Source organism: Rousettus aegyptiacus, unplaced genomic scaffold (genome assembly GCF_014176215.1).
Source record: "Rousettus aegyptiacus isolate mRouAeg1 unplaced genomic scaffold, mRouAeg1.p scaffold_m13_p_2, whole genome shotgun sequence".
Taxonomy (NCBI): Eukaryota; Metazoa; Chordata; class Mammalia; order Chiroptera; family Pteropodidae; genus Rousettus; species Rousettus aegyptiacus.
Genome location: NW_023416295.1, coordinates 153159757 through 153173342, shown reverse-complemented (window position 1 = coordinate 153173342; position 13586 = coordinate 153159757). Strand labels below are relative to the sequence as shown.

The 13586-nt window shown below is 33.7% G+C and overlaps 1 protein-coding gene across 2 annotated transcripts in view; it reads right to left on the bottom strand.

Annotated features, from left to right (window-relative positions):
- LRP6 (LDL receptor related protein 6) overlaps positions 1–13586 on the bottom strand; it is a 133882-nt gene that overhangs the window by 32043 nt on the left and 88253 nt on the right. For both annotated transcript variants that reach the window (XM_016156367.2, XM_016156368.2), the window contains 4 exons: positions 4836–5052; positions 3854–4143; positions 2436–2662; positions 338–522 (listed from right to left, as the gene is read on the bottom strand). In XM_016156367.2, coding sequence (XP_016011853.1) covers positions 338–522; positions 2436–2662; positions 3854–4143; positions 4836–5052 — 919 coding nt within the window. The remainder of the gene's footprint in view (positions 1–337; positions 523–2435; positions 2663–3853; positions 4144–4835; positions 5053–13586) is intronic.

The window sequence follows — 13586 nt, the reverse complement described above, 5'->3', positions numbered from 1 at the left end:
TTCAACTTCTCTTCTTCCTTTCATAAGAAGATGGAAATGAATATAGTGTATTTTGCTTGTACAAAAAGTCACTTCAGGAAAATCTAGGGAGTTATAAATTCCATTATAAGCACAACAATAATGAAATTTCCACATAATAAAGATATGTGAATCCAAGTACCTGGCCCACTATTAGTAACAATAAACAGAATACAATGCCAGACAAAGGAAGAATCTAGACATTCATATGAAGTTTTACTAATAGTATCTAACAATGGTAATAGCAACTTTTCTGATTTTTGCATAGAAAAAAACAATACACTACTATGTGTCTGAATAAATAAAAAAGAGAGCTTACCAAGCATATTTGAAGATTCTATTAAGTTGGTGTCCAGGTCTGTCCAATAGAGCCTCCTTTTAGCATAATCAATAGTTAGGCCATTTGCACGTCCCACGTTCGGAACTAATGTAGTACGCTCACTTCCATCCATGGCAGCTCTGTCTATCTTAGGTTTTCCACCCCACTCGGTCCAATACATAAATCTGAATTCAAAACAATGGATAGTTAACATTTCACTTTTGATTATTTGGAAGAAAAGGTCATGTTCATGTATAGTTAACTAAATAACGTTAAAGAAAATACACACTAAATCAAGGAAATTGGTAAAACAAAATCCTGGGTATAATTTTTCAATTATTTTGGCACCCTCAACTAAATATTTTTTCTTATATCCTAAAAAGGAAATGAGTCAGCGTTCCTTCGTCTTTCCAATGAATGTATTCCATCCAAAACCTAGGAACTGGAAACAAACCAATGATTTCCTATTGCAGCACTTGCATTTATAAAACTAATATTCAAAAAGATAAAAAAAGATTAAAGCTCTGGTCTCTGAATCTGGGTTGCTTCTGAATAAAATATATTTATGTATTTCTAAATAAAAGTAAAATGAGTTTCTAAATTTTTAAACTTACTTTTCAACTTGTGTAATCAACTTGCACCAGGCTTTAACTGAAGTTAAAAAAGCAAAGTTTGAACATATATTTGGACACACAGTCCAAGGGAACGTATTATATGTATAAGAGCAATGAGTCATCCCTTAATGTGTCAGCTGGGCCGTGAACATGCTACTACAATCGCTGTGAAATTTTAGAATGTCCTTTTGCTTTTATTTCAATTTTTCAAGTTTTTCACTTAGAGTAGCCCTACAGTTCTATAGGCTTTTTATAGACAAGGAGGCCAAAGCACTAAAAGAAATGTGAATGATTTCTCCAATGTCTTTTTTAAACTAATCACATGACAGAGCTAGAACTAGAACCTAATCCTTAGCCAAATGCCCTTTCAACTAAACTAGCTAGTAAGTTGCTAGTTTTGAGATACTCTGAATACTGGGACTAGGAAAGCACTCCACATGGCAGCTCTCATCAAATACCTGAAGACAGACATTCACTCATTAGCCTGTCAGGTGATGGTTGACTTGGTAGCAATATGTGAACATGCTTTTCTGAAAAGTTAGTCTTGGACTATGTTTTCATTTCTATTTGTCAGCTGACGGGCACGTGTACACCACAAGAGCCAAAGAGAAACAACTGTGAAGAAATTTCACAGTTGCCAGCTTCCACATAAACTAGAGTCCTTGGTCCCTACTACTAAATTTATCTGTCTGGTAACTAATGCTTAGAGTAAAAGATCACCATAATCCAACCACAACATGTCAGCACAGGGAAGCTGCCTTTGATATGGCCTTCTAATTAGATGGCTAACTAGCTAATCATGGAGTAAATGTGATTTCAGGGAAACTATTTTTAATTATAGATATTGTAAAATATGCCTGTTATGTTCACACTATTCACTTCTGCTTTTAAAAGTGGAACTATTCAAATTTCAGAACTCTCAACTGCTAGCTTTTTAAAACTCATTAAATCATGTAGAAGGGTCATCTAACTCTTTGTAAATAGTTTACTGTTAATTTATAAAAAGCTAGCTGTTTAATACCAAAGTTTGTCCAAGCTTGTAATAACGATCAAACTAACTGTCCATTCTGAATTAACAAATATTCTAAAACAGAGATTCTTTAATGCAGTTGTTTCTTTGCACACAACATTATTTCCATAGGTTTAGTAGGTCTGGAATCTGGTATAACTTAGGAAGAAGGTGTAAGCATATATAGACTCGATACCTTTAAAAAGGCTGTTTAATAGTATATATAAGCAGTAATATTAGATTATTAATCCATTTCACTAATCTTTCTTCATCCAATGTTAATAATGACAAAAGTAAAATTTAGCTAGTAATTATTCATTCTAAATCAGTGACTCCTCAACTAATGGTTTTAAAATAAAGCCTATCTATGGTTTAGCTGTCAGATTTCTAAACAGTATTAAGCCATCAATAATATACTCCATAACTAGCCCATCCACAATGTAGTTGTAAAGAATGCATACATAAAGCTGTTTACCCTTCAGCAGGGTCCAACGCAAGAGCTCTGGGACTATCTAGGTCTTTCCACACCAAAACTTGTCGGTGCTGCCCATCCAACTTTGACACCTCAATTCTATTTGTTCCTGTGTCTGCCCAGTACAAGTTCTTCCCAAGCCAGTCCACTGCCATGCCTTCTGGATAATCTAAGCCGAACTCTACCACATGTTCCAGTGCACTGCCATTCATAAAGGCTCTGCTGATGGTCTGCAGAAACAAGATTAACAACAAAGTCAAAGAGCTTAAGACAAAACTTTCCAGACAGAATGTTTGCTTTGGGTCTTGTTGGGTGGGAAGATCCAGAAGAACCAGCAGCAGAGTTTCTTAATACACTTCACATATTTTATGAGCATGGGTGGGGGAGGGGGAGATATCTCTAATAAACTGTGACTTCAAGCTTTACTACCAAGTCAAAGAAAATTTTCTGAATTTCTCAAGTACCAAAAATTTATTCTAATAAGACAGTGGGAATGACTTTGCTTTAAAATTTAGTAATAATCAAGTAAAAAAGATATGACCAGAATGTTGTATACCTTATAAAATGTATAATACCATTATCGTTTTACTACTACAGATCTGAATTCCCTAAAATTTAAAACAATCGTAATTCAAGCTATTAATAATAGCTGCTATTTCCTGTCAAGCACTATCCTAGGTACTTCATGTATTCATAGTTTTTCATTTAATCCTCACAACAGCCCTGAAAGATAGGCATTATCTCTATTTTCAAAATGAGGACACTTAGAAGGTCACACAATAAAAGCTAAGATTTATTTATTTACTTCATTTATTCACTCATTTAATAGATTTTACTGAACACTACTAGAATCCTACTCTGGCTCCAATAATCCATGATTTTTGCATGTTAGACAAAATTTTACACAAGTTATCTGAAATAAGCCCAAAACCATCTAGAAGAAGAAAAGATTATTCTCCAGATTTTATGAGAACTCCACCTTCTCACTCAGTATGCTTTTTCAGTATTTATTCTAGAAAAAAGAAATCAAGTTGTAATATAATTCCTATTGGCATTTTCTAAAGTCAGGCTCCTAAATTTTGTTGAAAATAAATTGAGTCAAGCCTCTAAAAGCCATTTATGTAAAGCGTTCAACTGTACTCTCCACCTGTAGAAAATGTAATTCCATTATCTTCAAATGGAACACAGTAGAGGAAGATTAGGTCTTACAAATTTAGAACACTCAAGAAAAGTATCTTATACAAAAAAGGTACTTAATAAAATACTGAATAGGCCTTTCCCTTGATTTCCTTTAAAAAGTTAAAGGTTTTTGTTGAACTTTGTCTATCAAGCAATGAGATAGATCATAGCATGAAGAATGAGAAATTCTAGAAGCTCTTCCATTTTGTCCCCAGTTTTAATATCCTAATTCTTTTGCTAACCTTGAGTGATATATCAGTCCAGTAAATTCGGTTGTCTGTCACATCAAAATCCAAAGCAGAAGCTTCTTTGACACCAGTGAGCGGAATGGCTACATTATTATTGTTAGTTTCCAAAGAAATTCTCCTGATATCTGCTCTCCGTGAAAACAAAAGAAAAGCCTCTGGGACAATGCAGGTCTTCATGTCACTGATGAGTTCAAAGCCAATGGGACAGGCACAGCGAAGTCCCTGAGGTCTATAGAGGCAAAGATGGCTACATCCCCCATTTTCCTCAGCACAGGGGTTGGAACCTAGAAGATAAATTAATTATAAAAGAACATGGAACACATTGACATAACACATTTTCACTTTAAAATGACTAAGCAGTTGGTTCACACAGACCTATGATTAAATCTTCTCCCAGATCTGGAGTTTTAAGTCTAGTCTCACAAAGAATCACTATGAGGATTAATAGGGAATAAAAGGCCCAGCCTAATGTCACAGGTTGTCCCAGCTATTTGGAAGGCTGAGCCAGGAGAATTGCTTGAGACCTATGCTGATCAGGTGTCTTGACTAAGTTGGCATCAATATGGTGACCTCCCAGGAGTAGGGGATCACCAGGCTGTCTATGGAGGGGTGAACTAGCCCAGGCTGGAAATGAAGCAGGTCAAAACTCCCTGGCTGATCAATTGAGAATAAACATGACAAAATATTTTCCTTTGCACCCACAGTAAGTTTTAAAATAAGCTACATTATTCATGTAATAGGAATAAATTCTTTTGATGAAGGACTGTGTATTTACCTCTTCAACTCAAACTATATAGGCATAGTACTAAGCCAACATTTAAAAGATCCATTCCTGGTTAGAAAAAAGGGTTAACAGATGATTTCTATATTCCCTCAAAAGATAAACAATTTACAATGCTGCTTTATAAACTACTGCCTGTCTTTACATTTTCTCATTCCTGGCTTCCACCTCTAAGAGATTTTTGGAATTACTTACCGATGATTCTATGAACATTTGTGGCCTTTAAGCCCATGAGGTCAGGGAGCTGATCTATGATGATTTCCCTCTCTGCACTTCGTTTGTGTACTCTTTCGATGCTACGCCTCTGCCAGTCAGTCCAGTAAACATAGTCACCCAACAAAGTAAACCCAAATATGTGAGGAATTTTGTCTTCCACTAGGACTCGTCTCCCAGTGCCATCGGTATTCATAACCTTCAAGATTAAGTTTAAAGAGAAGAGAAAAAGATGTGTATTTATTCTTAATATGTATATAAAAATGATAAACCCAACTGCCTGTTACATCAAAATCCAAGTGTCATCTTACTTATCCCTATTACAATGCTTTCTCAAAATGGCAAAATGCTGACTTAATGAGAATAATTTCAAATACTCAATATAAGCTCACATTTTACCTCTATTTCTCCAATGTCTTATTACCCTTCCTTCTAAAAGTTTTGGTAATATTAGATTTAGCAGGTATCTCGTCTATTAAATGATTGTTAAAAATAAAAAATACCATTACCTTAAGTTTGCTTGTATGTTTGTTTTCAAATTATAACGTATTGTCACATACATTATTTTATTGCATTTGTTTTCAAACATTTTATTTTATCCTGAGAGTTTTGCCTTTCTTTACATCTAAGGAAACAGATTCTGTTACAAGATCACACAGCTTGTAAACAGAGTTGATGTCTTTTTTAGGACTCCTTCCACTTAGTACATTTTTTAATTTCATCGTTTTAATTTAAAATAACATTATTAAATTCATTCTGACACTCTCATAAACATCAGCAACTTCCCTAGAGTGGCAAAGGCATCTTTCGTCTCTGACATTGCAACATGTACCAATCTTCTGTTCTAAAAGATGAAGTCTTCTAAAGCATCAACCTGCAAGCCACAAACTGAGACCATTTCTCCTATTTAGAGTGGCCAGGCAAAGTAGCCCATTTCTACTATTTAGAGTGGCCAGACAAAGTAGCCTTCAGAAATGTTAATCGGGTACTAAAAATATGTACATGTAAACAATATCTGCCCCCAACCCACCTAAAAAGTATCCGATACAATCTTATATGCAAGTATTAATTTTTTATCCATAAAATTAGTAAGAAATATTCCATGTAAGCCAATACTGTGATTGCCTAGATAGAATGACAGCCAGATATTTCTTACTCTCTCCTCTCTAAAAATCAAAAAATTTTTAAACAGTGTCTTCCTAAAGACATAGCCCAGCAAATGCTGACCTTCCAAGAACAGCCAAACATGGGGAACAAAGTACTTAAAAACTGAGCAAGCAAAAGTATGCTATACCCTTTCACTTGCAAGTATCAATAAATATTTGATCTATATCTGATGGAAGAGATTATATTAGTTGAATACTCATATGAGAAACAAGAAAACTTCCATTAAGCCAACTGTATAAATCTACATTTATATAAATTTTTAAAAGTCAAAAAAAGTCAAAAACGGAGTTTAAAAGAATTAATTACTACCACTAGAACTCCGTTAAATATTTTTTAGTTAATTTCTCTTTGAGACATGAGTTTAGATACTTTACATTTATATTTTCTTGCAATGTATCATTCCTTCACATATTTTATGATGTCTGCATTATATCTTAAAATTACTCTGGTGTTTAAGAATAAAAAGACTAAGCAGGAAAAAAAGGATTGATAATTTGTTAACATATCTAACCACGATGTGAGCTCTAGAACAGCAGGAACCTTCACTCAACCATTTATGTGTCTTCCACAGCTATTAAAGAGCCTGACAAAGAACTCAATAAATATTTGTTAAATACTTTTGAAAAGGAGACTGGTAGACACTTAAGAAACCTTTCAAAAAATGGAAACAAAAATTTCTATAACAATCTTATCCTCAGATTTTACAGCTTAGCCATTTAAATGAATGAAAGGTCTTCTTGCCTAAATTTTAATTTACGTAAAAATGTGTTCTATTGCCTACTTTTGGAGAGGGGTTACATTCCTGATCCCTTCTAATGACAGAACTCTGAGAAAGAATTTCTGGCTCCATTTTATTACTGACTAGAAACTGATTAGTGTGAAAAATCTTTCCTTTATTAGGCATATAATTTAGAAAAGTTTTTATTTTGGGTAAGGGAAGTTTATTTTTAAAACTCTATACCTTTGCCTCCATCTTAAAATGGACATCACCTCTTGACTCCAGTATCTTCCTCCAATCCCTTTACAAGGACTTCCTCCCAAAAATATTTCCTTCCTCCCAAGACCTTCAGTATCTTCCTCTCCATCAGGTCCTTCTTTTAACACAACACAATTTCCCCCCTCCAAGACACTGTTTAAAAGTTGAATGATTCTGTTTTTATTGCCATATGCTTTGGATATGAAGTCTAATAACTGCCTCCACCTCTTAATGTATTCCCTTATAAATGGCTTCCAATCTATGGGTCAGATTAAATAACTCTACTGAAAATAGTCAATGACTATTTTCTTGCCTTTCTCCTTGTGTTCTTTTGCCTCTCTTTAACATCTGATAATCTTAACCACCCACTAAAACTCTATACTGAGTTTTTATGGAACAATATGATCTTATTTCTTTTTCTATAGCCCAGACTGCTTTATATCTCTTCATTAACTGTTTCCTCCTTCCTTTTTCAAATCTCGGTGGATATTTCCCAAGATTTCCTGAGTTCTTCTCTGTCTGTAAAACACCCTTCGAAAGCCCAGCAAGGCTTATGGCTTCTACTATTATCTTAAGTAGAAAAATTACAAATATTTAAAGTTCTAACCTAAGGTCCCATAAGTTTCTACTACAGAATTTCCAACTGCATTTCCCAGAAGAGGTACTGCTGCCTTATCTATAGTGTCATATACTTAACAGTGAACCTATGTTCTCCATCATCCTATCAGAGAGCATCTAATACAGAGTGTTAAATATTCTGTATTATAAAACTCTAATACACTACTTTCTTATAAGCTTAAGGTATATAAAACATCTGATTTTATTTTATTGCTAGTTTCAGTATTATCTTAAGTCAACTGTTATGCAGCTTACATTTAAAAACTTAACACTAATTTTGCTGATTATTATGCCCAAATATTGGCCTTCCTATTAAAATTTGCTAACCTAAAAGCATATAGATGCCCAATATCGAACTTCTTTTTAAAAATAAAATTTAAATTTCTACTTCAAAATATTACAAGATCAACTCTTTTCTCTTTCAGCTATGTCATCCTGCAACATTTTTGTTTGTTCATTTTGATATATGAAAAACTTAAACAAAAGACTGCTAATTAAGTATGAATTTGGATAACGGGCAAAGAATGAAACTGAAAACTGCAGTGAGAAAAATAACAAAACCACAATTCCAAAACATCTTTTCAGTTTACATAATTAAGCACCTTCTATTTAGCAGTTGCCCTTCATTCTTCTGCTAAGAAAAACTCATTAGCAAACAATATTCTGGCAGAATTAGATAGATCTGGATTTCAAATATTAGCCCTGTCACTCACTGGGTAACATTAGCCAATTTCTCATATCTAAATTAGGGAGATAGCTCTTAACGTCATTGAATTATTTAAGGATTAAATAATATTAAATATATAACAGTATCAGAAGTTTAGTAAATGCTGGTTCTTCTACTTTATTATTTTAGTAAAATGCTTTAGTCCTTAAAAGTAAAGAGCTATATTTAAATGGCTATAATTAATTAAAATGTAGTTTTTCAAAATAGAAATTAATGCACAAATATAAAAGAATATGTGGAAATACAAGACCAAAATAACCTCACATTGTTAAACTGAAGAATAAAAGCAAGACAGACCTATTTCCTGCCAAGTAGTGGAAAACTACAGGGTCTTGTTCCCATTTCTAACCCCCATTTTTACTGTTTGTTTATGCTACTTAGCTGTATAGTAACTAAAACAGCACAGAAAAAGTAGCAAAAAGTTTGACAATTTGATCAGAGCATACTTTTGCTGCTCAACAGGACCCTCATTCCACTCCCTCCACAATCAAACATTAATAAACATATCTAACAAATGCAAATCACCATTAAGTTTATTACAGGGCCTCTTCCAGCTTAAAATCTAGTTGGGGAGGTAAATTATATTTACATTAAAACCATACAAATATGGCTTTCTCCAGCCAATAGCTAACCAGGAGAAACTTCAGGAAATAGTAAGAATTCAAATCCATCTTGAAAAATTAGAAGAATTTTGACAGAAAAAGAAAAGTATTTTCCAGAATAAAAGAAATTATGCGTATTAAGAAATGGAGTCAAGGATGCTTTGTTTAACTGACTTTGATAGAAACTTTTTGGGGTAGAAAAAAATACAAAAGGGATTTAAAGAAGATAGTACCAGGCAGATACCACCCTACTACAGGTATGAAATTCCAGAATAAGAATAAATATGAATACAAGAAACTTCTGAAAGCACTTTGAGAGTGACACGACAAAGGTGTATTTCAAGAAGACCTCATTTACCTCTGTCACTGTGTGCAGACTGTACTTGCTAAAGGTAAATATCTTAAAATATAGAAACATCTTAACTATAGAATTAAACAGATTATGAAAAAGGAAATACTTTCAATTCCTGTGAGATGGTAACATAAGTCCAAAATCCCTTAGTGAAAGTCTTACACCCAGCTTTATTTCAAAATTCAGACTTTTTTTTTTGATATTTAGAAAGGTTAACACAATACACATAGCATATCCCTTCCACCTGGGTCCAGAGAAGCATTTTACAGCCAAACACATTAATTAATATATATGTATGTATATATATATACACACATATATATATATATTTACAGCAAATACATAAATATTTCTACAAAGAGAAAAAATAAAGATTACAAAAAGTCTTACATTGCTTCGGGCCAGGTTCTCAGCCAACTGATTTAACAAAAATAATTTGATTTTGAAAACTTTTTGGATTTCAGAATTGCGCATAAATAATTGTAAATCAGGAATGCTTTCTGATCTTCACTGTGGTCCCTTGACAAAACTGGGATTTGGATGAGTGTTAATGTTGTTCTAAGTGCAAGCAAGGGTCTCAGGAAGAAGCAAAAAAACAAAGGACATATTAAGGTTTTTAGAAACATCTGGAGGAAAAGCAACAAATGGTAAAGAAGATCTTAAAAAGATCTTTAGAATAGCACAATGGCCAGGAACTAAAAGCCACAACTAAGGATTTTGTAGCCTTACTCACTAGAATATTAGTCTCTTCCAGTTATTTGTTTTTTAAAAGCAAAAACTAAGTCTTCTGGGGGAGGGTGGCATAAATAAAGTACAAACTAAAGGTAGATATATCATATCTATTTCAAATAGAACAATTAAAATGTGCTAAAGATTTTTTAAATGTAATTTTGTAAGCACTGTTTCTCTTAATTTTTTATTATCCTATTCTTGTCGGTTGCAGTTTTTACAACAGGGTTGCATCCAGAACAGTGCTATCTCAGAGAAATATAATACAAGTCACAAATGTGAGGCATGTGTGTAATTTTTAAATTTTCTACTAGCCAGATTATAAAATGTTAAAAGAAACAGGTAAAATTAATTTTAATATATTTTATCTAATCCAATATATCCAAAATATTTTTATTTCAACATGTAATCAATATTTTAAATTTTAGTCATGAGAGCTTATGTTTTTTTATACTAGGTTTGCCTTAGTATGTATTTTACACTTCAAGCATCTCGATTCAGAGTATCCACATTTTAAATGCTCCACAGCCATATGTGACTACTGCTACCATAAAGGATTATGCAGAATTAGAATTTCACAGTAGTAACTACTCAGTTTACAACAAAATTAGATCTCTGTCTCCTCTGCCACCTGCCATCTGCAGGTATGCCTAGCTTTACCCATCTGCCTCAGGAGAGACACAAACAATTAAATGTCTTCCATTTGGTCTTTCTTTCTCCTCAACTACACTATACTTAATTCTAATATGGGCTAAAATTTCTTCAAAAAACAATTTCTGATGAAAAAATTCATAAAATTATTTTTTCATCTTTTCTCGTATTTGTAAATTTCAAAGCGCTAGCTGAGATTTATAAGAACAAGGACAAAAGTGTGATTTTTTTTCATTTCTTTTAGGTTATCTCAAAACAGAAGTATTAAAACCACAGTTTTGTTAATAAGAGAATCCTTATTTGCCACTTTTGTTTTCCCATTCAGAGCATTCTAGATTGACCATGTCCTGATAATGGTTGAAGCTGGATGGTTCATAAAAATCTTTACTCTGCTTTACTATATGTCTGAAACTTTCCATAAGTTAAAAAAAAAAAAAAAAAGAGGGGAGAAAAGATAAGGAGCAAGTCCAAGGGAGGAGGGAGGAGGAGGTAGGGTTGTTACTAATAAGTTGCTATTTTGTTGTTCATATGATGTGGAAAGCCCTCTGAAGAGAAGGGATCAACAGCTTAAATAAAATCTGATTGTGAGAACTTACATCTAAAAAACTATATATATTTCCCTTTATACACAGTCCAATGATTACTTTCTGAAATCTCTTTCCTTTAATTATTTGTGCAGAGTTGACTTTTAATAGAAAATTGACTTCTCCCCAAAATATTTCTCTTCTACAACTACACAATTTCTACTAGGCAGAAACAACAAAGTGAAACAAAAACATGTTTCTTTGTCTCAAAGAAATTCACTATTTCATTTCTCATACTCAACTAGCAACAGTTGTGGACAGGTTACTAGGGTAGTAAATATGGTTTTAAGCTGGTAAAAGCTTGCTTGTACATTCTGAACCCAGAAAAAGGGAACCGTTTTAGGTGATTCCAAAAGATTACCCTTGTGCTTTAAAAGCTGAGCCAACACTAATTAAATCTTCTGGCACCTCTTGACGGTGTGCTTCACTGCGTTACCTTAGAGTGATTTAATTAAACTGAAATTAGGCTTCTGTCACCTCTAAAATCTACCTCCAAATCTGAACCAGAGTCTCCAGTAGTTTCAGCTGCTTCGACCACATTGTGGTATGGATTTAACATTCTAAGGCATTGCCAAATATTGTAAACCACACTGAGAAAATAGGCTACAACAGGAAACAGATGTGGGTTAACCAGAACATTATCTCTACACAGAGGAGGTAATAGCAAACCTTCTATAAACATCACATCCGGTTTTTTGAGCAGTTTCATCAGTTCATTAAATGTCAAGACAGGATTGATTACCCATGAAATCTCAGAATGCAGCCAGTCTACTACCAAAGTTGCTGCTATGCAACTTTACTCGACTAGACACATTCAAGAAATAAATGACAGGACAACCAGGCACCCATCATAAAATGACCTGGACTGGGAATGATACGTACTTCCAAAAGAGAAACTCAAGTTAGGCTCACAATGAACCACTCTTCTTCCAATGTTCCAGCTAATATCCAAAACTAGTAGTGAATTAAATCTTATATGTAAGAGAGACAAACAGATATCACTGGGGGCTGACTGATATGCTTCATAGGTTATAAAATAAAATTTCACAGCATTAAAAAAGCAGAATATATATCCATGGAAATAACATTTTGTTCATGCATTATCTCATTGGGGTGACAAGAAAAGAGAAGTGCTTTGGACCCAGTAGGTAAAGTAAAGCGATGCCATGCACCTGTTTAAAAGAGAAGTAAGGGCAATTACAGGGCTATTTGTAAAGTCTAGTTTAAGACATAAGTGATTTTTTTAATATGAAAAGAGAAAGTATCATAGTTGCACTAGGTAGTTTTTTTTCCAAGAAAGTTATGCTTAGAATATTAAACATTTGCTGTTACCATGTTCTTTTTCAGAGAGAGCTAAGAATTGCTGTTGTGACCAAAGCTTTCTAAAACCTGAATTACTCAGGAAAACTACAAAACTGAGAACAAATTTTCGGATGAAGGCATCATTATGATGAACAGCAACACCACCTCAGTCAACTGTACTGAACTGCTTCGCAAGGCATTTCTGAGAGCCCCATTGTCCTGGCGCCTTCAATAAACCCTACTGGGAAAACATGAGCACATTAATAAAGGAAAATGGCTCCCTTTCCTCTCATTCTTTTCAAGCGCCGCGAGAATAAATTCTTTGCACTCTGCGTAGAAAAACAAATCAACAGTAATACCTTACTGTCGATAGGTAAATTACTCCAATATCAATGAGCACACCTGACACCTAGATATTTTTAAATAGTATTCTTCATTAAAAAGAACCATGGCTCCTTGGGCAACAGCTGATTCCAGGGCTGAGGCAAGGGAAATATGACATAAAGCTGGAATATTTTGTTTTTCAGAAAATGCCTTAAAAATGATGGGGGTGAATTGAAAAATTAAAAACAGAATTATCATATAACCCAGCAATCCCACTTCTAGGTATATCTCCAAAAGAAGTGAAAACAGGATCTCAAGAGATATCTGCACATTTATGTTCATTGTATCATTATTCATGGCAGCCAAAAGGTGGAACCAACCTAAATGTATACAGATGAATGGTTAAAGAAAATGTGGTATATACATACAATGGAATATTATTTGGCCTTAAAAATGAAAATCCTGTTATATGCTACAACGTGAATGAACTATGAGGACATTATAGTAAGAGAAATAAAATAAGCCAGTCATAAAAAGACAAAACTGCAAGATTCCATTTCTATGAGGTATCTGAAGTAGTCAAACTCTTAGCAACATAAGTAAAATGGTGCTTTCTAGGGACTAGAGGAGAAGGGAAAGGGAGTTATTCCATAGGTATAGAGTTTCAATTCTGCAATAGAAAAAAGTTCTAGAGATCTTGT